This window comes from Mustelus asterias, chromosome 21 (genome assembly GCF_964213995.1).
Source record: "Mustelus asterias chromosome 21, sMusAst1.hap1.1, whole genome shotgun sequence".
Taxonomy (NCBI): domain Eukaryota; kingdom Metazoa; phylum Chordata; class Chondrichthyes; order Carcharhiniformes; family Triakidae; genus Mustelus; species Mustelus asterias.
In genome coordinates this window covers 46,305,137-46,332,966 of record NC_135821.1, presented here as the reverse complement: position 1 = coordinate 46,332,966, position 27,830 = coordinate 46,305,137, and the positions used below count along the sequence as shown (strand labels likewise).

The 27,830-nt window shown below is 44.4% G+C and overlaps 1 protein-coding gene across 1 annotated transcript in view; it reads right to left on the bottom strand.

The window, feature by feature from the left end:
• csmd2 (CUB and Sushi multiple domains 2) overlaps window positions 1-27,830 on the bottom strand; it is a 1,866,499-nt gene that overhangs the window by 524,489 nt on the left and 1,314,180 nt on the right. The window contains exons 13-14 of the mRNA XM_078237109.1: window positions 23,737-23,919; window positions 19,258-19,584 (exon numbers count right to left, since the gene is read on the bottom strand). Coding sequence (XP_078093235.1) covers window positions 19,258-19,584; window positions 23,737-23,919 — 510 coding nt within the window. The remainder of the gene's footprint in view (window positions 1-19,257; window positions 19,585-23,736; window positions 23,920-27,830) is intronic.

Below are 27,830 nucleotides of genomic sequence, written 5' to 3'. Positions count from 1 at the left end.
CTGCCTTCACCTTCATGGCCATGGAATCACAAATCTTACATCCTATGTTTCAGCAGGAAATTAAAACACTGTTTCAGCTGAACAGTTCACTTATGTAGTAATATACCTTTTTGGGATAGCAGCATGACATCATGAGATGGGAAGTATGTCACTTGGTTTTGCTTTAACCTGTGAGCAGGACACAGCACACACAGCTCTGCTGCTGATGCCTTCACGTTTACTGTCCATGTATGATCTCCATGCCTAGCTTAAATAAAACCTAAAGTATCCTGGGTTGAGCAACTTTTAACCACTTCATTAAACCAAAGAAAACAAAAACTTTGATCAAATGAGTTTGAATCAAATCTTAATCCAGTGCATAGGGTATCTTGCAATGCCACCAGTGGCATATCTTAGATGCCCACTCACCATACAAACCACAATTTGGGGTGGAAGTAGGGTAGGATCAGGGTGGAGGAGGGGAAGAAGTCACTCAGCCAATGTAAGAAAAATATAGGAACATAAAAACTCAGATCAGGAGCAGGTAAGTCATCTCCTCTGCCAGTCGATAAGAGCATGGTTTATCTAATGTAGCCTTAACTGTAATTTCCTGCCTGCCCCCCCATAAACCTTGACTCCTTTGTCAATCAAAAAGTTGCCTACCTCAGCCTTGGATATATTCAATAACCCAATCTTCACTGTTTATTGGGGAGAGAATTCCAAACAAGAAAATGACTTGCTCACTACTTCTGCGACCAATGAAGGGTTAGTAGACTTGGTGAGTGGGATTTTCCGGCCATTCCCGCAGGCGTGATCTTCTGGTTCCCCGGCAGAGGAGGGTGCAGATAATAGAAAACCCCATTGACAGCGGCGGGACTGGAAGATCCCGCTGCCAGCCAATGGCAGACTGCCAACGCCTTCACAAAGCATGCTGCGGGAGAGTGGAAAATCCCACTCACTATCTCTGTCACCTGTTGTGTGCTGGGATACAGAAACTGCCAGTACTGGGGATCTCCTGGCCAATGCTACCCTCTTAAGGAACAAATGGAATTATGCCTATTACAAAGCCTGTAGATATCCTGACATCAGCCTTGTGTATCCATAGCATGATCAAAAGATTCACAAACTTGTGAGTGAAGAAGTTAGTCATCTCATTCCTAAGTGACTGTCCCCTTATTCTGAGACTGTGGCCCCTAGTCCTACACTCCCCAGCCAGGGAAAACATCCTCCTTAGCACTTAGCATGTCAAATACCTTCAAAACATATATGTTGCAATGAGATCACCTCTGATTCTTCTAAATCCAGGGAATATAAACCTAGTCTATTTAATCTCTCCTCACAAGACAATCCCCTCATCCCAGGAATCAGTGTAGTGAATCTTTGTTGCACACTATCTGTGGCATGTACATTCAACCTTAGGTAAGAATGTGAAGCGAGTGCACAGCACTCACCTTATATAATTGCAATAGGGCCTCCTTATTCTTATACTTCAAACCCTTTGTACTATAGGCAAGCATACCATTTGCTCACCAAATGGCTTGTGGTATCTAAATGTTAAATTTGTGTCATTCCTGTACAGGGACGTCCATATCCCACTGAATATCAACATGTCCCAGTCTCTCAACATTTAACAAATATTCAGTTTTTCTACTTTCCTTAATAAGTGATGACTTCTCCTCCACATTGGGGCACGATCTTACCGGCCATTCACGCCATGCTTCCGCTGCAGCGAGATCAGAGAATTTGGCGCCCAGTCAAATCTCCATTCACTGCAGCAGGATGGGTAAATCCCGCCAGCGTGAAAGGTTGTAACATTCCGGCCACTGTATTTCATCTGCCGAATTCTTGTCCACACATTCAGCCTATTTAGAACCACTGCGCAGTCTCTTTCCATCCTCCTCTTGTCTTAATTTCATATACTTTGCAACATCAACAAACTTGGATACATTACACTCAGTCCCATGTCTGTCATTGATATGGACTGCCAATCGTCTAAACCCAAGCAAAGCCCCTTGCAGTACTATGCTAGTTACAACTTCCCATTCCAAAATTCAATTTATTCTTTTTCTTAACCAATCCTTAATTCATGCTAATACATTGTCCTAGTTTTCTGTTATAATCTCGTGTGGCACTTCATTGAATGCATTTTGAAATCCATTTACACTACATCCATTGATTCCCCTTTATCTACCCTGTTATGTACATCCTCAAAACAGATATGTTGAAATGTGATTTCCCTTTCGTAAATCCCTGTTGACTCTGCCCATTAAATGTGAAGATTTGCGAAATGCCCTGCTACCTTGTCTGTAATAATAGATTCCAACATTTTCCCTACTCCTGATGTCAGACTGTTTCATATTTTCCCTCTCTCTCCTTTTCTTGAGTGACTGGGTTATGCCCGCCACCATTCAGTCAATGGTAAATGTTCCAGAATCTAAGGAATTCTGTAAGATCGAAACCAATGCTTCCACCACCGCTGTAGTCAACTTTTTTTTGTTAAATACTAGGGTGTAGGTCATCAGGCTTCGGGATTTTTGTCAGAGCTTTTGGGTCTGATTAGTTTTTGCAAATACCATTTCTTTACCGATACCAATTTCTCTAAGTTCCTCATTCCCATGAGATCCTTAGTTCCCCAAATGTTTGGATTTGTTTTTTGAGTGCCTTCTAGCAGTAAGCCAAGAGAAATAATTTGTTGAATGCTTCAGATATTTCCTTATTCCCCATGATAATTTCTCCTGTCTTTGAGAACCTGTTCCTTTTCATTTACCCACAGGAGCTCTTTTATATCTCTTGCTGGTTTACTGTCATATTTTATTTTTTCCATCAATGTTTGACCATCCTTTGGTGAATTCTTATATGCCAATGACTATTCCCAGTTGCCTGTTGTTCCATCTATTTTGATGCTCTGATGCATTTGTTCTTGTTCACTTTTATTTTAATGGAATGCAAATTGCCAAAATTGAACAAGAACACAAATGTATTTGATTAATGTTTAATTTAATTTAATGTTTAATGTTATGTTCTTGAATCTCTGGAGAACCGCTAAAACCATATTCACTCAACGCCTTCCTAATTTTCTTGTGTTGCTAATTCTTTGTTTCCTTCATTGTAATTTTCTTTTCTTCTTATTTCAATTTTATGGCCTTTCATTATGATTATTTTATCCCCATTATTAAGTTCTTCATCTTGCCAACCATATGAATAATGGAGATCAGACCTACTGTGCTGATAGGATAGACACCTCCATTATTATTTCAGTTGTGGGGCAATATTCATTTTTCCTCTGAATTGTTCCATTGTTATTCCACACGGGTTTGTAGATTAGTTCTGAAAACACAAGCTTAATTGATATAGAAAGTCAATACCAACTGCAATCTCAGGGTCAAGATGACCTTCACAGTAGGAAGGGTGGCACAGTGGTTAGCACTGCTGCCTTATAGTGCCAGGGACCCAGGCCTCGGGTCACTATCCGTGCGGGGTTTGCACATTCTCCTTGTACCTGTGAGAGTTTCCTCCGGGTGCTCCAGTTTCCTCCCACACTCCAAAGGTGCGCGGCTGAGGTTGATTGCCCATGCTACATTGTCCCTTGGTGTCAGGGGGATTAGCAGGGTAAATATACGGGGATAAGGCCCGGGTGGCATTATTGTCAGTGCAGGCTCTATGGGCCGAATGACCTCCTTCTGCACTGTAGGAATTATATTATTCTATTATAACTGGATGAAAGTGTGGGGAGGGGAGTAAGGAAGGGGAGACAGAGAGGACGGGAGAAAGGGAGAAGGTGGAAAATAATGTGAGGTGTGGATGGAGGGAAAGGAGAGGGGAACGTGAGACGCAAGAGAGAGAAAAGGAAGGTAGGAAAGCGAAAAAGTAAAAAGGAGGGCAAGAGGGGAGGACAAACAGAGGAGAGGAGTCAGAGGAGAGGAGTGAGAGGAGAGGGGAGGACAGAGAGAGAGAAAAATGATGAGAAGAAGTGAAGAAGGGAAGGAAGCAAAAGAAGAAGGGGAAAGTGGGGGAGGAATTGGTACAGGAGTGCTGGGGGTTATATGAGTTAAGCACAATAAGCAAAAGAGTGGGTAGGCATGACAATATGTTTGGCGGGGGGGGGGCGGTGGCGGGGTGCTTGGGGAATTCCCAATTCCCTAAGAGTACATGAGGAGAAAGCACATTCAATCGATGGTGGAGAAGAAGCTTGGCTTGGAAATGCTAATGGGGTTGGTGCGGGGGGAGGGGGGTTGTTTAATTGACTCGGGTCTACACCACATTATGAAGTATTTGAAATTATTCGTTACATCGAGATAGGCCATTCAGCTCAACAGATCCGTCCTGATATTTATGCTCCACATGAGCATCTCCTAATCTGCTTCGTCCAACTACATTCAGAATCCTTCCAAACCTCCCTGCCTTGTGCGCCCAAAATTGATCAAAATTCTCATTTCCCATATTTCTTTCAAAATTCACATTTCTTCACTGTGCAATGTTAGAGTAAAAAGTTCCAATTGTTTCTGAGATGGCATAATGGAGAAATAAATTTAGAGAGCAAATTTGTGTGACGTACTTCCAAAAGGGAGGAATAACATGTCACGGTGTACGGGTTCATTACATGAAAAAAACAATTACGGGGGTCAGGGGCCAGGCAGTGTCCATGGCAACAGCAACATGATTTACTTTCCCATGTTTGGTGGGACTGGGAACTGGAGCCAACCAAACTGATAATGAAGGTCTCATCATTTGCACTGAGGCCAACTTATCAGTGGACTTGAGGTTCAAGAGTGCATCTTCACGATAGCAACCAAGATGTTATAAGAACCGATGATGGGGGTGGGAAGTATACAAGCAGAGATTACACCATTGCGGCTTTTGGAGGAAGAGGTGACTAAGATGGGCCAAACAGCAAATTTTGTCCTTTTAAAAGGAAGCCAATGAGGGTACTTTAGTTTTATTCTTTCAGAGGGCGCCACTGGCTGGGCCAGCATTTACTGCCCATTCCTGAGGGCATTTAAGAGTCAACCACCTTGCTGTGGATCTGGAGTCACATATAGGCTGGGAAAGGACAAGAAATTTCCTTCCCTGAAGGACATTAACCAACCAATTGGGCTTTTACGACAATCGACAATGAGTCGTCATTAGACTTCTAATTCCAGATTTCTATTGAATTCAAATTTCGCCATGGTGGGATTTGAACCCGGGTCCCCAGAGCATTATCCTGGGTTTCTGGATTACTAATCTGGCAATAATACCAGAACGTCACTGCCTCCCCTATTAACCAAAAGTCAAGAGAGAGAGAAACTTACTCAGCAGGAGGGGGCAAGGAAAATTAAAGCCAAACTGGAGATTTGCCACTCGGATCAAACAGCAGGGGAGAGACATTAACCAGAGGGAAGAATGAAAATAATTAAGGAAAGAAAATTCCAAAGGAAAACAAAATAAAGGTACTACATTTAAATCATATTTTAATTCAGAACAAGTATCACCCAAACTCAAAAAAGAGATTCTGTGGAAAATGAAACAGAAAACTGCAAGAGGTTCCAGAGAGCCAACCAGTGGCCAGAGCTTCCAACTGCATGCAAAACAGTTTGTTAGCTTTTTCAGTCACTTTGACGGAAAAGTGTTTCTTTAAAACAGGATAGGGTACGTATAACAAGCAGCAGCATAATTAGCATTTAAAATCCCATAGGTCCTTTCAGTACAAAGTCATATATTGAGTCAACAATATATCGATCATCAATGGTGCTTGTTTTTATTGAGTATTTTGCACACTTTGAGCATGCATTTTGGCAGATTTTTGCTCTCATTTTATGCAGTAAAGTTCATTGTGATTCACCAGGAATAAAATCCCAAATAGCTCTTTGGTTCTCGTAGAAGTGATACCTTTTGCAGCATAATATTAACAGCAAATGGGGACATACCTACAAACCATGTCATGCCCTGGAGTCATTTCCCTTTAATCTGTTGCATATAATTTAGTGTCACCGTCTTTACTCCGAGGGTACTGCTACCAGATTGTTAAAAAAAACAGGTATTTTTGGCAGGTTCAATAAAAGGACCACTTGAGAAAATTATCCTCAGTATAAATTCAGCATTTTCATTCTGATGGTATTTCCATGAAAAGCTAAATTTAATACTTTTGGTGGCTTTGGACAACTGCATTCATGCTTATTTTCCTTTCTTTCCTCTTTTTTTCCTTTCTCCTTTGTTTGCTGTTCCATACCAGTCACAATTAGATTTTGCCACCTGTTATTTGTTCCTGTGCAACAGTGTTGAATTCACTTCAATCACCAGCAAAAATGAGCAGGGTAATTATTTTCCTGCTTTCAGTGACTGGATGACAGTGTGACTCTCAGAATTTGAGCTAATGGAGGTTCTGTTGCTGCATTACAATTGTACAAAGAGAGTGTGAATAACACAGGAACAAATTGCGACTGAGATCCATTCTGTGCGTGCCTATGGTCACAGGCTACACATAGCCATGACAGCTGCTATACAACACATTGTCTATTCAATAACACTGGGCCAAATCTTGCAACAGCAGGGCAGCTCACAGTACATGCCATTCCTTCAACTTTTCCTCCAACCTTCAATTTGGATATACATTGCAGCAGAACTTGCTGGAAGTGCAAGTTACTAATGACTGCAAGGGCAACGAGTGAATGATGAGACCCATCACTTACCACCGTAATTAAGGAGGTTTAAGAATTGAGAAAGAAACAGTGGAAAGTTGGAGGAGGAGGGTGAGTTAGAGTCAAACCAGGTACAAAAGTTAAAAACAAAGGGAAGATAAAATTGATTTGAGAAAGAAGAGAAAGCAAGGAAAAGTAAGAAAGAAAAGTAGGGCGGTTGATGTCATATACATGGATTTTAGTAAGGCGTTTGATAAGGTCCCCATGGTCGGCTTATGATGAAAGTAAGGAGGTGTGGGATAGAGGGAAAGTTGGCCGATTGGATAGGTAACTGGCTATCTGATCGAAGACAGAGGGTGGTGGTGGATGGAAAATTTTCGGACTGGAGGCAGGTTGCTAGCGGAGTGCCGCAGGGATCGGTGCTTGGTCCTCTGCTCTTTGTGATTTTTATTAATGACTTGGAGGAGGAGGCTGAAGGGTGGATCAGTAAATTTGCTGATGACACCAAGATTGGTGGAGTCGTGGATGAGGTGGAGGGCTGTTGTAGGCTGCAAAGAGACATAGATAGGATGCAAAGCTGGGCTGAAAAATGGCAAATGGAGTTTAACCCTGATAAATGTGAGGTGATTCATTTTGGTAGGACTAATTTAAATGTGGATTACAGGGTCAAAGGTAGGGTTCTGAAGACTGTGGAGGAACAGAGAGATCTTGGGGTCCATATCCACAGATCTCTAAAGGTTGCCACTCAAGTGGATAGAGCTGTGAAGAAGGCATATAGTGTGTTAGCTTTTATTAACCGGGGGTTGGAGTTTAAGAGCCGTGGGGTTATGCTGCAACTGTACAGGACCTTGGTGAGACCGCATTTGGAAATATTGCGTGCAGTTCTGGTCACCTCACTATAAGAAGGATGTGGAAGCGCTGGAAAGAGTGCAGAGGAGATTTACCAGGATGCTGCCTGGTTTGGAGTGTCGGTCTTATGAGGAAAGGTTGAGGGAGCTGGGGCTGTTCTCTCTGGAGCGGAGGAGATTGAGGGGAGACTTAATAGAGGTTTATAAAATGATGAAGGGGATAGATCGAGTGAACGTTCAAAGACTATTTCCTCGGGTGGATGGAGCTATTACAAGGGGGCATAACTATAGGGTTCATGGTGGGAGATATAGGAAGGATATCAGAGGTAGGTTCTTCACGCAGAGAGTGGTTGGGGTGTGGAATGGACTGCCTGCAGTGATAGTGGAGTCAGACACTTTAGGAACATTTAAGCGGTTATTGGATAGGCACATGGAGCACACCAGGATGGTAGGGAGTGGGATAGCTTGATCTTGGTTTCAGATGAAGGTCGGCACAACATCGTGGGCCGAAGGGCCTGTTCTGTGCTGTAATGTTCTATGTTCTATGTTCTAAAATTGGTGAGCTTTCTGCTGCTTACACATTGAAGAAAACACAATGGCTAGGATTTTCCAGTCCACTACACTACTGAAATAGTGCAATGAGCCAGGAGAAATCAGCGGGGGGCCCCTAGCGGGACTTGCGATCGGCCAAATGCTGATGTCTACCAGGCCTGCATCATCAGCGCCATGCTAGCAGGGACCGCGGCCTCCGGGCCTGCTCGTGTCTGCCCCCCACACCGGGAGAGGTCTCCACCAGTGGGGTTTATAACTGCTCCCCATCAATGGGGAACAGACGTGCTCACCTGCTGGTGGGGACAGAGGCCTTGAGGCACCCCCAGAGGTCAGGGGCAGGGGATGCCCCTTGGGCAATGCCAAGAGGGCACCGGGCAGTGCCACGGGGGCAGGACCTATGGGGGGGATGACCGGTGGTGGTGGTGGGGAACCCACTGTCACTCTGCATTGGGATCAGTAGGGGGAAGGGAGTGAGGGGGCAATCAGGGATGGCCATGGCGGTGTGTCAGAGCTGGTCATGGGGAGAGAGGGGAAGAGAGTTGGGGCTGGCGATTGCGGCTCGCAGGATGGGGGGGTCGGGTGAGCCAGCAGTCGGGAGTGGGGGGTGGGGGGGGAGCAATGGGGTCTGCTGGTGATTGAGGATGCCTCGCCAAAGAATTCAGGAGACCAGCAATCGGGAAGCCAGTAATGGGGGGGGGGGGGGGGGGGGGGGGGGGCAGTGCGCATGCGCTGATGTCCCCACTGACAGATTGGCGCATGCACAGCTGCCCACTCAGCACTATGCTGTTGGCCTCTTTAAGTGGGATTAGGCCCCCCCCTCCCCCACCCCCACATTCCAGCGTGAATCTCTCTGAGGCACTCTGTGGAGCACAGAATATAGGAGATTTGTTCAGGTAAGTACGTCCAAAAAGTGGGCAGGAAATCCTCCCATTTTCCCGCCCGTTGGGCACTTCATTTTGTTTGGAAGAATCCCGGCTAATCTATTTTGGAATTGGCTTATCTGGAAGCAAGTGGGAGAAATTGCAGTCCCTAGTGAGTGATCTGTTTGAAGTGACATCATGTTGAATCATTGTTAAAGAACAAGAACAAAGAACAGTACAGCACAGGAAACAGGCCCTTCGGCCCTCCAAACCTGTGCCGCTCATTGGTCCAACTAGACCATTCGTTTGTATCCCTCCATTCCCAGATTGCTCATGTGACTATCCAGGTAAGCCTTAAAAGATGCCAGCATGTCTGCCTCCACCACCCTACTTGGCAGCGCATTCCAGGCCCCCACCACTCTCTGTGTAAAAAACGTCCCTCTGATATCTGAGTTATACCTCGCCCCTCTCACCTTGAGCCCGTGACCCCTCGTGATCGTCATCTCTGACCTGGGAAAAAGCTTCCCACTGTTCACCCTATCTATACCCTTCATAATTTTGTACACCTCTATTAGGTCTCCTCTCATTCTCCGTCTTTCCAGGGAGAACAAGCCCAGTTTACCCAATCTCTCCTCATAGCTAAGACCCTCCATACCAGGCAACACCCTGGTAAACCTTCCCTGCACTGTCTCTAAAGCCTCCACGTCCTTCTGGTAGTGCGGCGACCAGAACTGGACGCAGTACTCCAAATGTGGCCTAACCAGCGTTCTATACAGCTGCAACATATGACTCCAGCTTTTATACTCTATACCCCGTCCTATAAAGGCAAGCATACCATATGCCTTCTTCACCACCTTCTCCACCTGTGCTGCCACCTTCAAGGATTTGTTGGTGTATTTTCAAAGTTAATGAGGTTACATTGGGAAGAGAGCAGTTGTATCATTGGGCAAAACAGAGAGCAAGAAATAACTTGGAGCGCGTAACAAAGGCAAATCATGAGGACATCAATCTTCATACATTTTGGACAGATTAAGTGGACCAAGTCTGGAAGATGGGTTTCTGTCTGGAACAATAAGTTGTGGAACCTACAAGTAAGGGATAAAATTACTTTAAATTGAGTATTGTGAAATGGGACAGGGTTAATTAATAATCTCTGAGTAAAAGACCCTCAGGGCAAAGTGATCATAATACAACTGAATTCCATATTAACTTCAAAAGAAACATACTCCAGTTCCAAATAATTTTTCATATACCTCTTGCTCGTTTTGGGAGCAGGGTTGGCTGATGACAACAGTCCTGTGAGTCTTTGTTCACAATTGCTCTTTTCTCATTTAACATGTCACAGTTTACTGCTGAATTCAGCACCATGGCCAGCAACCTCTGAGACAGAAACAGAAAATGCTGGAAAATCTCTGCAAGTCTGATAGCAACTGTGGAGAGAGATGTCTTTTTGTTTGCGATTCCATCATCCACAGTAATTTACTTTAACCTCTGAGACAGTGTCATTATTGGAAATTCTCAAGAACTGGCAGAGATTTCAACCCCTCAAAAGTTCAGGCTCAATTCCCCCTTCGTGTCAGGAAGATTAGAAGGCTAAATACGTGGGGTTACAGGAATAGGGTCTGGGTTGGATTGTTGTTGGTGCAGGCTCGATGGGCCAAATGGCTTCTTATTTCACTGCAGGGATTCTATGATTACTCATGTATAACCTGATCCCCTATATTTTGCTTCAAAGTTTGGGATCTAAAACTACATGGGGCTAATAACTTATTTTTTATTCATTCATGGGACATGGGCGTCACTGGCTGACCAGCATTTAAAGCTCATCCCTCGTTTCCCTTGTTCAGAGGACAGTTCAGAGTCAACCACATTGCTATGGCTCTGGAGTCATATGTAGGCCAGATCAGGTAAGGACAGCAGATATCCTTCCCTAAAGGACAATAATGAACCAGATGGGTTTTCCTGCCAATTGACGATGGTTTCATGGTCATCAATAGGTTCTTAATTCCAGATAATTTTATCAAATTCCACCACCTGCCATGGTGGGATTCGAACCCGGGTCCCCAGATCATTAGCTGGATTAATAGTCTAGCGGTAATACCACCCGGCCATAAGGATTATATCGGGAAAAAAGTGTAGGGAGATGCTTCCATTGCTTGTATCTGAAGCTATTAACTGGGCTATTAACTACCATCAGGAGACAAAAGGTTTTACAGGAACGATGAGGGCTAAAAGCTGCAAACCTCCAGAACCTGTTGGCCTCTGTCCTCGGGTTCTAAAAGAGTTCGCTCCAGAGATAGTGCAAGCACTGGGTATGATTTTCAAACCCTTCATAGATTCTAAAATAGTCCCAGCAAATGTAATACTGCTATTCAATATTAGAGGGAGAGAGAAAACAAGATTTGTAAGCCTGATATCAGACATTGGAAAAATTTAGGATCGTTATTTTTAGGGAAGTCCTAACAACACACTTAAACGACCAAAGTATGTTGGGCAAAGTTAACAGAGTTTTATGAAAAGGAAATCCCGTTTGACAAATTTTCGGGTTTTTTTGAGATGTGTCTAGGGCGGTAGAGAAAGAGGAACAATTAAGTGCTTGGGATTCGACATGGCATTTGATAAGATGCCACATAAAATGCTAATGTGTGAGATAAGAACACATGGAGTTGGAGGTAATACGTTAGCACAGATGGAGGATTGGAAATATAAAAATAAGGATGAAATATATTACTTTAAAATGGGGACAGAATTACACCTGCATGGCAGTGTCCTAATACTTCTGCCCTCAAACAAGGTAGATGAACTTGGGGCGTGGATTGGTACTTGGGACTACGATGTTGTGGCCATTATGTGGGTAGAACAAGGACACGAATGATTGTTGGACGTTCCGGGGTATAGATGTTTCAGTAAGTGTAGGGAAGCTGGTAAAAGAGGTGGAGCAGTGGCATTGTTAATCAAGGAAAGTTTAACGGCTGCGGAAAGGCACTTCGAGGGGGATCTGGACACTGAGGTAATATGGGCTGAGGTTAGAAATAGGAAAGGAGTGGTCATGTTGTTAGGAGTTTACTATAGGCCCCCAAATAGTAATAGAAATGTGGAGGAAGAAATTGCTAAGCAGATTATGGATATGTGTGGGGGTCACAGGGTAGTTGTCATGGGGGACTTTAACTTTCCAAATATTGATTGGAACCTTTGTAGGGAAAATAGTTCGGATGGGCAGTTTTTGTGCAGAGTGTGCAGGAGGGTTTCCTGACACAATATGTGGATAGGCCGACAAGAGGTGAGGCCACATTGGATTTGGTACTGGGAAATGGACCGGGCCAAGTGTTAGATTTGGTTGTGGGAGAGCACTTTGGAGATAGTGACCACAATTCGGTGTCTTTTGTTATTGCAATGGAGAGGGATAGGGCCGTACGGCAGGGCAAGGTTTACAATTGGGGGAGAGGTAATTATGATGCGATTAGGCAAGAATTAGGGGGCATAAGTTGGGAACAGAAACTGTCAGGGAAAGGCACTAATGAAAAGTGGAACTTTTTCAAGGAACAAATATTGGGTGTCCTTGATAGGTATGTCCCTGTCAGGCAGGGAGGAAATGGCCGAGTGAGGGAACCATGGTTCACGAAAGAGGTGGAATGTCTTGTGAAAAGGAAGAGGGAAGCTTATGTAGGGATGAGGAAACAAGGTTCAGATGGCTCGATTGAGGGTTACAAGTTAGCAAGGAACGAGCTGAAAAAGGATTTAGGAGAGCTAGGAGGGGACATGAGAAGGCCTTGGTGGGTCGGATCAAGGAAAACCCCAAGGCTTTTTACTCTTATGTGAGGAATAGAAGAATGACCAGGGTGAGGTTAGGGCCGGTCAAGGACAGTAGTGGGAACTTGTGTATGGAGTCAGTAGAGATAGGCGAGGTGATGAATGAATACTTTTCTTCAGTGTTCACCAAGGAGAGGGGCCATGTTTTTGAGGAAGAGAAGGTGTTACAGGCTAATAGGCTGGAGGAAATAGATGTTCGGAGGGAGGATGTCCTGGCAGTTTTGAATAAACTGAAGGTCGATAAGTCCCCTGGGCCTGATGAAATATATCCTAGGATTCTTTGGGAGGCAAGGGATGAGATTGCAGAGCCTTTGGCTTTGATCTTTGGGTCCTCGCTGTCCACGGGGATGGTGCCAGAGGACTGGAGAATGGCGAATGTTGTTCCTCTGTTTAAGAAAGGGAATAGAAATGACCCTGGTAATTATAGACCGGTTAGTCTTACTTCGGTGGTTGGTAAATTGATGGAAAAGGTCCTTAGGGATGGGATTTACGACCATTTAGAAAGATGCGGATTAATCCGGGATAGTCAGCACGGATTCGTGAAGGGCAAGTCGTGCCTCACAAAGTTGTTTGAATTTTTTGAGGAGGTAACTAAGTGTGTTGATGAAGGTAGGGCAGTTGATGTCATATACATGGATTTTAGTAAGGCATTTGATAAGGTCCCCCATGGTCGGCTTATGATGAAAGTGAGGAGGTGTGGGATAGAGGGAAAGTTGGCCGATTGGATAGGGAACTGGCTGTCTGATCAAAGACAGAGGGTGGTGGTGGATGGAAAATTTTCGGACTGGAGGCAGGTTGCTAGCGGAGTGCCACAGGGATCAGTGCTTGGTCCTCTGCTCTTTGTGATTTTTATTAATGACTTAGAGGAGGGGGCTGAAGGGTGGATCAGTAAATTTGCTGATGACACCAAGATTGGTGGAGTAGTGGATGAGGTGGAGGGCTGTTGTAGGCTGCAAAGAGACATAGATAGGATGCAAAGCTGGGCTGAAAAATGGCAAATGGAGTTTAACCCCGATAAATGTGAGGTGATTCATTTTGGTAGAACTAATTTAAATGTGGATTACAGGGTCAAAGGTAGGGTTCTGAAGACTGTGGAGGAACAGAGAGATCTTGGGGTCCATATCCACAGATCTCTAAAGGTTGCCACTCAAGTGGATAGAGCTGTGAAGAAGGCCTATAAGTGTGTTAGCTTTTATTAACAGGGGGTTGGAGTTTAAGAGCCGTGGGGTTATGCTGCAACTGTACAGGACCTTGGTGAGACCACATTTGGAATATTGTGTGCAGTTCTGGTCACCTCACCATAAGAAGGATGTGGAAACGCTGGAAAGAGTGCAGAGGAGATTTACCAGGATTCTGCCTGGTTTGGAGGATAGGTCTTATGAGGAAAGTTTGAGGGAGCTAGGGCTGTTCTCTCTGGAGCGGAGGAGGCTGAGGGGAGACTTAATAGAGGTTTATAAAATGATGAAGGGGATAGATAGAGTGAACGTTCAAAGACTATTTCCTCGGGTGGATGGAGCTATTACAAGGGGGCATAACTATAGGGTTCGTGGTGGGAGATATAGGAAGGATATCAGAGGTAGGTTCTTGACGCAGAGAGTGGTTGGGGTGTGGAATGGACTGCCTGCAGTGATAGTGGAGTCAGACACTTTAGGAACATTTAAGCGGTTATTGGATAGGCACATGGAGCACACCAGGATGATAGGGTGTGGGATAGCTTGATCTTGGTTTCAGATAAAGCTCGGCACAACATCGTGGGCTGAAGGGCCTCCTTCACCTGAAAATGGCATTTCCCACAGGTCTTACTGAACAAGATCGATTAGTATCTATTTCGGATCTCTCATTAGAATCAGGGGGGATTCAGTGTGATCTATTTAGACCCTTTATTTCCATTTTAATCAGTCTTCAGATTCAAGCCCTGCAGCATTTCTCTGCACTATTCGTTTGATATAATCCTGTTTATTGATAACTCTCACAATACCATTATATTGTTTTGATCAATCTGAAGCACTAACTCTGTTTTTCTCTCTCTGCAGATGCTGCCAGATCTGCTGCGTTTTTCTGATTCTTTTACCTGTATGTGTTTTGCTGGTTGTTCACTCCGCTGTCACTCATGTTTCACCACCTCCCTGAGAGTTGGGGTATTTTGCTAAGGTTTGGTTCTCGGGCGACCAGATGCTCGCCAGTGACTTTGCCACTTCTCACTCGTGAGCCTACAGGAGTTGACTGAAGACAGCTTACATAACCCTGGAAGGCTCTACAGCTGATTCTTGTGCTCACAGGATGTTCCAATTTCCAGCAATTAGAATGGGAACTGTATAGTTATCATCCCTCTCCCCTTGCGCAGATCCTAGCAGTAACATCCTCACCAAGATCAGTTAACTGAGCCCAAGCCTCAGACTGTTTGTCTCAGCACCACATCACATGCGGTAGGGCGGCACAATGGTTAGCACTACTGCTTCACAGTGCCAGGGGCCCGGGTTCAATTCCTGGCTTGGGCCAATATCTGGGTGGAGTCTGCACGTTCTACCCGTGTCTGCGTGGGTTTCCTCCGGGTGCTCCGGTGTCCCCCCACAGTCCGAAAGACATGCTGGTTTGGTGCATTGGCCATGCTAAATTCTCCCTTGGTGTACCCGAGACGGCGCCGGAGTGTGGCGACTAGGGGATTGTCACAGTAACTTCATTGCAGTGTTAATGTAAGCTTACTTGTGACACTGATAAATAATAAATAAACTTTACACATGCTGCATTTACACATTAAGCCACAGAGGAAGCTTCACTGGCATAAATTGTTTCGTTTGGATGATTTGCCCTTTTGAAGAGGCTTTCTGAACCTGCAAGATCAGCTGTTAGCACCAACAGCAAATAAGTTTAAAAAAAGGACATAAAAACTCTTGTGGCTTAATCGCAGCCCAATTAAGAAGTACACACCACATTCTGCGACTGCAGCTTTGAGTGACTGTCAGGATGAATTTTCCTCATTGCCACCATGGCATTCTGTCACAAAATCTAGCCTGACGCATAGCAATGAGAAATTGAAGAAATCACAGTGTGATTCGCCACGACTATGGAAACCCTCCACATATGGAAAATAAATGATTTTAATATACATTCTGCAATTCTTGTATTGAAATTATCACACAGAATTTTAAAAAGGCGCCTCTCTAACAGATGTGACATTGTTGCATTCTTCTCTTATGATATGCTGTGTTCGTGACATTTGCCATTTTGTTCATTGCCTCATGCAAATGTTATTCAGTATCTTTTTTTAAATGGCGTGACGTATCATTCTCATGAAATGATAGCCCTTTCGCAGGTAGACAAGTTTGCTTCTTTCAGGTCTTGAAGGAGAAATCCACTTCAGTTTGATATGTAGACCAGAAGCACACACCGCAAATGAGTCTCGTTGCTTTGTTCTCTCATGGGGCGAATTTTCCCATTCCGCCCGCCACAGGAATTCTGCAGGAAAGGGGCGGACCATAGAAAAGTCCATTGACCTCGGGCGGGATTTTCCGGTTTCAGGGTGAGAGTGGCCGGAAAATCCTACCCTGTATCTACATTGGCTACTGCCATTGTCCAGCACACTGCTGATCACTGACTAACAAGCCTGCCTAAATCATATGGTCCATCGCAATGGAGGCTGCGATTTTTCATTTCTCTGTTTTGATTTAATCACATGAATTTTCCACACTCAAGCTCGGTGTTAAAATAAAGAGTTGCATTTATATAGCACCTTTTATAGCCACTGTATGAATCAAAGCACTTCATGACCAATGGAGTACTTTGGAAATGCAGTCATCATTGCAGTTTAAGAATGACAACAGCCAATTTACACTCAGCAAGCCCCGGCAAACAACAATGCAATCGCAACTAGACATCTGTTTTTGCGATGGTGATTGGGGAATAAATATTGGCAAGGACACCAGGGGATAGCATCAATTCTCTGTCAGAAGAATGTCTTTGGCGGCACAATGGCATAGTGGCTAGCACTGCTACCTCACAGTGCCAGGGACCAGGGTTCAATTCCAGCCTCGGGTGATTGACTGCGTGGAGTTTGCATGTTTTCCCTGTGTTTGCATGAGTTTCCTCCAGGTGCTCCGGTTTCCTTCCACAGTCTAAAGATGTACTGGTTAGGTTGATTGGCCATGCTAAAATACATGTCAGGGGGATTAGTAGGGTTAATGCTTGGGGTTACAGGGATAGGGCCATGGTGGGATTTCACATTTAGCAGAGGAGGCAAATAGGGCCTTGGTATAATGTCTCATCTAAAAAACAGCACCTAAGACAGTGCACTACCCCTTCACAAGGAGCTTTGATTTTTGTGTTCTAGCCCAGGAGTGGGTTTGTACCTTGAGTCTGGTGACTGAAGGGTGAAGGTGATGCCAAGTGAACCACAGCTGACACCAAGTGAAATCAAAATCCAAGCCTGGATGTCAGAGAAGCTAAGAAGACGAAGACAGTTGGGGTTTGGGGTTGTTGAGAGATGTGGTGGAGAGGTAGAATGTGACTGTCATGTGGAAAATAACCTCATATCCATGGATGATGTCACCAAGGGACAAGATGTAGATGATGAAAGAAAGGGGAGTGAGGATTGGTATTTAAGGAATTTCAAGAATCTCCTAATGGAACCAGTTTAAAGACAATCAGCTATTTAATCATTTTCTATTAAACTGCCCAGTGCAAATCTTCTACTGTTCCCTTGTATTATGTTTGCATTATTTCTCAGTGTTACCTATACCCGCCAATTTGGGATCAGTTGCAAAATGTTGCTATTGTGAGGATATTGTGCCTTTAAGGAATGTAGCTGTTAGGTTTCTTGTGTAGGATCTGTTTTCGAATTTTATTTTATTATCATTATGTCTATAACCGACGTCCTGTATTGATACTGCAGCAACATAATTGATCTGAATTGCTACAATGTTTGTTTAAATCTGGATGAATGCAGGGTTGTTATTTGTGAGATTTCCCTTGGGGTTCTGCAGAGTAGGACTTGATAAGGTTGATTGACAGGTAGGGTTATATGACTGGGTGGAGCTGGCTTACACAGAAAATTCAAGGTTAAATGCCACTTTTGAGTTGGGAGAGCGCAGTGCCTCTCATTTCCCCCCCTCTGAAGTATGGGGACTGGGAACTACCAGAGCCTAGGCTTACTTCTCTGAAGCGTTGCTGCTTCTTTGGAAACTGCTGTCTTGATCTCTGTCCAGATTGTTAAAAGGCTAGAAATCTAGCACCGCATGAGAATGCTTGTTTTTTGTGCTGAATAATTCTGATGAAGGGTTTCTGTCTGTGGGGATCTGGCTTTAAATTGGAATAATATAGATTGATAGCTATTCAGAATTATACTTTGTCATGTTTATGTATTTTGATTGGTAAAAGTTTTTTCTTAAAAGCATCCCGGTGTGTCAATGGAATCATACCTGGAGCAAAACACCTTATGCTCACCCTATTGTCAAAATCAAGTGCAAAGTTTGGGGTCTAGGCTAACTGTTTTATATACTTTGGGGTTTTTGGCCTGGTCTCTAACCCGATTGAGTTACTTATTTTTAAGTCCAGATCATGAACGTAAATTAAGAAAAACAGTGGTTCTTGTATGAATCCCTAAAGAACACCACCCACACCAACCCCCCACCATAAGACAATTCATTAGCATATTTAAATCAGCCTCTCACTCCTATCGGGATCTTGATTTCAATTTAATTGATGCCATGTGAATTTCCAGGGTTCAGAAAAACCACCAGTGAAATAAAGGTGGGAATGACTGGCTCTGAGGGAATTTATAAGGCTCCTTAACAGGCAATCTTTGGCCTCTCGTCTACTGATCATGACCTCTTTCTTTCCCCCTGCCATGACTGTTGACCTCGAACTCAATCAGCGGCTTGCTTCCCTCCCAATTGCCGATGGAATTTCCCTTTTCCAGACATCAATTTGAATTTGGTGCCAAGGCATGGGAATCTCCAGCAACAGCAAATTAAGTCAGCAAGCAGGGTCAACAGCCAATCGCCGATGGAATTTCCCTTTTCCAGACATCAATTTGAATTTGGTGCCAAGGCATGGGAATCTCCAGCAACAGCAAATTAAGTCAACAAGCAGGGTCAACAGCCAATCGCACTGAAGTATCCTCACAGATAGCAAACCAGGAAGTAAAATACACCGATTATCCTTCACTTTTTAATACCACCGTACCAAAAACAAAATAAAGAGTGGAACATGGGAGTTTCCTCTTGGCCTGTCGATTTCACTGGCCATCAAAGAGGAAATCAAGCTAAAAGATTGTAATGGGCCTTGCCCTTAAATTCAGCAGACCTCCATGGTGCTGTGCTTGTTGGGTACTTGCCCTCTTGCCACCTTCCCATTAATATCAAGACTTTAGTTGCGGTATTGGCATCTTCTGTGTGCTTGCTTTTTTAAACGAGTGACTCGATTCATCAACATCTGAGAGGGGCAATGGTACTGATTGCTTGATTTTGATGAACATTGTTATTCTTACACACCTGTTGTGATAGATTTCTCCAATCGATTTTCATGTAACGTGCTCAAGTGAGATGCCTGGAGGACAAAGGAAGGGAAGGAAAAAGATGGATGACTCCTACTTACTTGTGAAAGTGATGTTAAATCCTCGAGCAGCTGTGGAGTGATCCGTCAGGAATTCTAACCGCGATACGTGGCCACTGCTGGTCAAGGGAGAAGGGACTTTGTTTCCAGAGTAAGTTCCCAAGACGGGCGACTCAGGGTTTAACCCATCCTTCACAGAGACAAAGTCAAACTGTGGCTCAACGTCAAAATCGTTGAAGGCCAGGTGAATCCTGCTTTCCTGCTTCGCGATAATCAGCCATACACAATGCATATGGTTGCCGTAATCCTCTGGGTAGTTGGGGGATAGCAGAACACCAGATGGAGTTGTAAAATTGAAGAAGCACGAGACTGAAAATAGAATAAAATATTACAGTAATTTAATACTGAACTACAAAGGGCACTTAAATGAATGCATAATGAGACTTTGGAGAATACATGTGCATTTTCATACAACAATTGAGGATCTTAGCTGCCATTTGCTAAATAGCAAACTGCTAAGCCAAGGATTGATTGGATTAAAATTGTTATTGTCATGTACACTGAAATATTCAGTCAGCTGAAATGAGATGACAGCTGGCAGCCAGTGATGTTTGAGCAGGGAAAAAAAACCCACTAAAAATAAATATGTCACCGCAATTTTCTACTCCATGCTAAGTAGTTACATTTCAGAGTCTGCTGTGCAGAGTAAATGGCTTTAAAGTTCATCAGGTCCATTAATGTCTGTCACCATTTACCAAGACCACACAAGACCTTGCCACTTCCCAGGTCATAGAATCCCGACAGTGCAGAAAGAGACCATTCAGCCCTTTGAGCCTGCACCGACCATAACCCCATCCAGGCTCCATCCCTGTAACCACGTACATTTATCCTGCTAATCTCCCTGATACTAAGGGGCAATTTAGCATGGCCAATCAACCTAATCCGCACATCTTTGGAGTGTGGGAGGAAACCCACACAGACACGGGGAGAATGTGTAAACTCCACACAGACAGTCACCCGAGGCAGGAATTGAACCCGGGTCCCTGGCCCTGTGAGGCAGCAGTGCTAACCACTGTGCCACCATGCCACCTATGATTGCTCACAGGTGCAATTCCAAATATTTCTTTATTTCTTTTACAGATACATCCCCACCTCTAAACCTTCTCCCTTTTCCTTTCTATTCTTGGAAAAATAAACACACTGTCACTGCTCCCACTCCCTCGTTTGCACCCACAAAACCCTGTATCGCTTATCTAGTCAGTCAAAAACCACCACCGCAATTGGTTAATTTGCTCAATGACCACTTTGCCACCAACTTTTAATAGCCCTCCTCCCACCTAATTCTATATTCTTCCAAGGTCCTCCACCCTATTTCCCTTAATACTCAGTTCCAAGCCCCATTCTAAGACAGATATAACAAAAACCACAGGTACGCCTCTTAGCTAACCCTCGTCAGTATCATTCACAAGCATGGAGTCAGCTGCCCCTTGTATACCACCAGGTCCTACGTCTCTGCCAATGACTCTGAAGATTGCATTATGTTTTCATTTTGCCTGAGTGATATCAATTTCTTGATGACACAATATTTTGTACTGATCAGCATCAGCAAAACTGCAGCCATTTCGTTGAGTCCTTTCCAAAGTTTTCCTGGCTCCAACTCCAGTAACCTCAATGCTTCTGAAATATTATTAAATGACAGAGCAACTCAAATCCTTTTAAAAATGCCACTGAAATGGCACAGTAGTCATTTTGAGTACATTGCATTGAAATCATCTTGAACTTCATATCAAGCTACTTCAGCTGAAAGGTACAGACAGTTTCAGACTCTGTGCAGGAAATGAGCGAAACTACCCTAATTTTCAAAATATAATATGCTCACAAATATAGCATGTGCCTAGAATTTCATGAATGAAAAGTCAAGATTGATTTATAACCATGTGCAGTATGGTTCTAGACATTCATGATGTGAAGGTCAAAATGCCATTATTCCTGGGGACATGACAGAGCTGTTGCAAGTGACAGTCATCATGTATGACAGCCTGGGAGGGGTGGGGAATGGGGGGTGGGGAATTGGCGGGGAGGGGGGGGCGAGGCCTGTGTAAAAGTGTCACATTCCCGGCAGATTCCTGCACTGCCTGCCTCTTACGTATTTCATTGTCTAATGTACCAACCCGGACCACAAGCATCAAAGTTGTCATTTCATAGAAGGTTTTGGGTGACATCCTACTGTTTATGATGCTGGAGAGCCGTAGACTCATGAAGGAAGAAGAGGAAACCATTCAGTTTGTTGGGTGGGATTTTAGGGCCGCGCTCGCCTCAAAACTGAAAAATCCTGTCCGAGGTCGACCCTGCCTGCTACGATTCCCAGGCTCTATGTCTCTGCCACTGACTCTGAAGATTGCATTATGTTTTCATTCTGCCTGAGTGAAATCAATTTCTTGGTGACACAGTGGTAGCACAGTGGTTAGCACTGCTGCTTCACAGCGGTTAGCACTGCTGCTTCACAGCTCCAGGGTCCCGGGTTCGATTCCTGGCTTGGGTCACTCTCTGTGTGGAGTTTGCACATTCTCCTCGTGTCTGCGTGGGTTTCCACCGGGTGCTCCGGTTTCCTCCCACAGTCCAAAGATGTGCGGGTTAAGTTGATTGGCCAGGTTAAAAATTGCCCCTTAGAGTCCTGGGATGTGTAGGTTAGAAGGATTAGCGGGTAGAAATATGTGGGGATAGGGCCTGGGTGGGATTGTGGTCGGTGCAGACTCGATGGGCCAGATGGCCTCCTTCTGCACTGTAGGGTTTCTATGATTCTATGATCAGCATCAGCAACACCGCAGCCATTTTGTTGAGTCCTTTCCAATGTTTTCCTGGCTCCAACTCCAGTAGCTTCAATGCTTCTGAAGTATTATTAAATTACACAGCAACTCAAATCCTTTTAAAAGGGCGGGACAGGAAAATTCCACCCCCCCACCCCCCACTTTGTGCCCGTGTGGATTCTCCAAAGAGCAATCCAGCCAATCCTATTCCCCACTCTATTCCCCCAGCCCTACAAGTTTATTTCACTCACACTATCCAATATCCTTTCAAAATCATTAATCGCTCTGTTTCCAACCCCTGCGAGAAATGAAGTTCCAGGTCTAACGTAAACATTAGTTGCAGTACAAAGTCCTTCCTTACATTACTCCTTCATCGCTTGTCCAAAACCTGAAAACTGTCTCCCCTCCATTTTGTAGCATCAGTTAATAAAAACAGCTTTTCTTTGTCTACCTTGTCTAAACCTGCCATAATCTTGTACGTCTCTATCAGATCTCCCCTCAATCTCCTTTGCTCCATGAAGAACAAACCCAAGCTTTTCCAACCAAATCTTCGAGCCTGAAGTCACTTATCCCTAGAACCATTCTGGTAAATCTCTGCTTTATCCTCACCCGGACTCTCATATCCTTTGTCAAGTGTGGGTGGCCAAAACTGAATGCAATAGTGAACGATAGAGGTTCAGAATAATTTCCCTCAGGACCTCAGTTATCCTTTGATGGATGAAAGCCTTGCAATGCCCGAATGGTTTGCCTTGGAGGACAACTGACTTCAGGTTGATCCTGAAAGAAATGCTGCAGGGCGCATTGTTCAACCCTCTTACAAGTAGCAATATTATTTTGTAGTCTCCCAGTTTTCTTGTCACGCTTTCCATCTTCCTGCCCTGAGATAAGCCAAAACTCTCCATCCTCGTTCACAGCTGGGATACTCCAGTGCTGCTGAATTTGAATAGAATTTTGGTTGGAACGCCAAATTCTCCATTCACACTTGCAGCGGGGCACAGATGAGATCAGAGAATCTCGCCTTCAGTCTCTGGCAGAAAATCTGAGATTTAGTCCGAATTCCTCTGTGAGCTGTATAAAAAGACCTTTGCGAGGGACAGACAGTTAACTTCAAACAGGATCCAATGCATTCCCCAGAAGGCCCACGCACTGACAGCAAAAAATGACACTTGGATTCATTAGCACTGCTATCTCATAGCTCCGGGGACCCCGGTTCGATTCCCGGCTTGGGTCACCGTCTGTGTGGAGTTTGCACGTTCTCCCCATGTCTGCGTGGGTTTCCTCCGGGTGCTCCGGTTTCCTCCCACAGTCCAAAGACGTGCAGGTTAGGTGGAAGGGCCATACTAAATCGACCCTTAGTGTCAGGGGGATTAGCAGGGTAAATGTATGGGGTTACAGGGACAGGGCCTGAGTGGGATTGTTGTCGGTACAGGCTCAATGGGCTGAATGGCCTCCTTCTGCACTGCAGGGAGTCTATGATTGCTCATTTTTAGTCAGCTGCCATCCTTGAAGAGTACAATACAGATTCGCCTCTGACAATCCAGTCGAGGTCAGTAGCAGGAGGGAGCAAAATGAAGTTGGAATTTAATCTTCAACACACACAGAGGTCAAAGCAAGAACATATATTTTATTGATATACACACACACACACGCACACCATCCTGTAGATATTTTAATAACTAGAAAAGAAAGACAATGATTGCTTCAGACTACTTACAGACGCAGCTTGGTTTCTTGGCCGACCATTGGTTATTCTTCTGGCAGGTAATGGACTTTTGGCCAACAAGTTCAAAAGCAGGCAAGCATTCAAATCTCAAAACGTCACCATGAAGGAATCTATTGCCCTCTCGCCTCCCATGGGCTGGAGTTCCAGGATCGCTGCAGGTTCCCTGTTCTATCTCTGAAAGTAAAATGGAAAAATGTATTTACATGGAAGAAGTCATCATGGGGTCATATTCAAGACGATTTAAAATGAGCATCTTGGCTTAAGTTAGGCCCGGACTACAAAATGGAGATGCTTCAATATCCTCCACCCTCTGCCCACAATCTACCCGAGGTTGACCCGATTCCCAGTCCATAACACAAGATAAGATAAGATTCATCTGTTGGGACCACAATCTCCCTCCTTCTCTCCCCTTCAAACAGAAAATCTCAGTGGGCCAAAAACAGTTGGTGAGGACATCAGGATGAGATTTTTAAATTTGCGATTGTCCTCAGTATACCAAGACATCTGGCCTTCTGAATATATTATAACTTAATTTACAAAGAATTGGCCTGATTTCAGCTCGTGGACAAGAAAGCGACGTGCAGGATATTGTCAGTTAGGCCAAGCAATTTTACCTCAACTTTCTGCTGAATTGCATGAAGCCACAGAGAAACCTGACATTGTAGCTTGAATCGATGCCATTCAGCAGGAACAGCTAGTGTTTGAAAATGGGGAGCACGATCCTTCTCATTTATTAGAAAATACTGAAATTCGTCAACATCTGGCTGCTCCTGACAACCAGCAGGGTGCACTTATCCTAATTGATCCCAAGATGGTGGGATGAATCCAGCAAAACACTGATTCAGGTAAACCTTGTTACCCTATAATTAGAACTTCAGTTATACATGGCTCTGATTTTATATTTGGAATAAATTGTGGCTCTTTATTGAATTGTAGAATGTGCAGCACAGAAACAGACCATTTGACTCATCAAATATACACTGCTGCTAAAGAGCACTGGTTTATATTTGATGAGTCAAATGTACCTGTTTCCCGAACGTCATGGGTTCTAATTGCCCTCCCTTATTGGTGAGCTAGGCTTTTTTAAATAACTAGTTTTTTTCAGGCATTATCCAATTTCTTTTTACCAAATTTGTGGGGGGGTTGGGGGATGGGGGATTCTCCCAGCCTCCTGCGCTGTGCTGCTCAAGCAGGGTAGTAAACTGGGAGGCCAGAAATCGGCATGGAGCTGAATAAATTATGTAAATTTCCATTAGCATAGCATTAGTGGGCCCGGGACTGAAGTCTCCGGGCCCGCTAGGGTGCCCCCACCCCCATCCCCCGGCCTGGAATCTTTCACTCCAGTGGGGTTTACAACATCTCTCCACTAGCAGGGAGCTGGCAGCCTGATCCCGCGGGAGTGAAGGTGGGCAAAGAGGTTGGGGTTAAGGGGGGTTCCACCGGCATTGCTAGCTTGGCAATGCCAGCCTGGCCCCCTGGCAAAGCCCAGTGGGCCCCTTGGTGTTGCCCACCAGACATCGGGCAGTGCCAAGGAGGCTGGACTAGGGGGAGGGGGGTGGGGCGGGACCTAATGGGGGGGGCGATCAGAGGGGGGACTGCCAGAGAGGGGGACGGGAGGGAAGAGATTGAGTCGTCATGTCGGGGGATGGGTTGGGGGCTGGCCCGCACACGTCCGGGAGGCCTGCGGTGCGGTGTCGTGGGGCTGGCCAGTGATCAGGAGGCCGGCAGTGCGCGGTTACTGCACATGTGCCGATCTCGGTGGTGACAGATCAGTGCACGCGCAGTGGCGCACTCAGCGCTACGCTGCCGGCCTCTCCAGCGAGAATAGGCCCCGTCCACTGAGTTTTAGCATGATTCATGCTTGGGCACCCAGTGATGCACAGTGAGTTTGGGAGATTCATTTTGAAAATCCCGCTGTAAAGGCCAGCGGGATTTACTCCCGTTTTTATATGAATTTGGCACTTAGAATTCTTTTGGGAGAATCCCGCCTGTGAATTCTGCTTCTGTTAATCTCTCATGGCAGCTGGAAGGGCAAACAAAATGTTGGAATGTGAAAACAGATCCACTGACCTCAGGAAAGCAACACTGATGTTTAACAGACTAAAAGAGAAAGGCAACTTCCAGTGGAAAAAAGATCAAATAGAAGCCTTGTGATGTTGTTGAACTATGAAGAGAGGCTGCACCATGAAAATCTGCTCTGCTTAACTTAAAATAAAGAATGCATAAAGGGAGGAGATATGATCCGACTTTAAAATAAATATGCCCTTTTTTTATTCATTCGTGGAACATGCGGATCTTTCTGGAGAAACTGCAAAAAAAACTGGAGATCGAGATTTAGATGAAAACCTTCCATTTCTGCACCCTCTTAACTTAACAATTCATAAACACATTACGATCCCACAGAGACCAATAACAATTTTATTAAGATACTTGAATTCCAAGCGATCAATTTAAAGGAATTGCACGACTAGATTTCAAGATTTTTTACTGTAACAAACAAACTGAAAGCAACATGGACCTAATAGGCACCTAATACTTCAAATTACAGAAAAGGTAACACTCTTTAATGTTTTAATGTGACACATAACCCCATGCCACATACACATACTTTACAGCATATACTCCACAGGATTATAGTCTTTATGGGAAACAGTCCTGTTAAAGACCAGTTCAGAAACTGCAAGGTATTTCATGAAGTCAGGCAACACCCCAACTATTTTTGTTTTTGGCATTGATGAGAGGATAAGTTGTTTCACTCCAGGGGTGATTCTATAGACTCAGCATAAAGCTTTTATCAAAACAAACTTTATTTAACAATACAGTTTAACTATTACAAAAAAAGAAGTGGCATAACTTTTACCAACTGAAGTACTTAAACATGACAAGATATCATTTTTAACTGCCAGCCTATCTCTATTAGCTCCAATTTAAGCAATATTCCTTATAAGTGTGGTGGTGAAATATAAGGTGGTGAGTGTCTGGAACAAGCTGCCAGAGGCAGTAGTAGAGGCAGCTACAATTTTGTCTTTCAGAAAGCATTTAGACAGTTACATGGGTAAAATGGGCATAGAAGGATATGGGCCAAATGCAGGCAATTGGGACTAGCTTCGGGGTTTTAAAAAAAAGGGCAGCATGGGCCTGTTTCCATGCTGAAAACCTCTATGACTCTATGTAAACTCCTCTTCAAAATCAGTTGGCAAACAACAGGCTTACGTGCTGGTAAGCAGGCTGCTTGTCTTCAAGCCTCCAAAACCCCTCCGGAGAGAGATACCTATTTTCAAGCAGGTCCCAGACTTCAATCTCCAGAGAGAAAGAATAGCTGCTGCTCTTTGCAAATCCAAGCAGAACTGCTTGCATGTTTTCCTCTGTAAGTCTAGCTCCCTCCATTAGCATACAACGTGCTCTTGTCAATCAACCTAATTGAATGCGACTCTGAATCCCCAGGTGACAACCCAAAAAATAAACAAAACTGCATTGACTCAGATTGAGACAGACACTCCAATAACTAGAAGCAATTATTCTTCTTCATTCTCAGCAGGTGGAATGTCTGGAGCAGACAAATCGGCACCGTAATCAGAGATGAAATTTAAAACATTCACTTCACAAGGAACATGATATAAATACGTGTCTCAAAATGATTGTCACAGTCCACAGTCATTCCCAGCTTCCAATGGGTTCCCCTCTCTCCATTTCACCAAGTCATAATGTTGAGTGGCTGCCAGAAGTTGCTTCCTTCAGTTATTGAAGAGTTCTGAACAGTAGCAAGGCTCACTCCAGTGATTTTTCCTCTGGGCCTCACAAGGGCAAACCTTCCAGAGTCTTTGGAGTTCCACAAAAAATATCTCTTCAACCAGAGACTGAATCTTCCCTCTTGCATTCTGCCTGGAAGCTCACAGAGGACTCACAGCCTTTTCCTCTCTGCTGACCACATCAGCTTTTCTGTGAGACCTATCTCATAGAATTTAACATTGAGATAGTGGAGGACAGGGAGGCAACATGGGGCAGTGCGCACAGGAGTCACAGATGAGTGGGACTTAGGATATGGACAGCAGGGTTAAAGTTCAAAGTTCATTTATTAGTGTCAC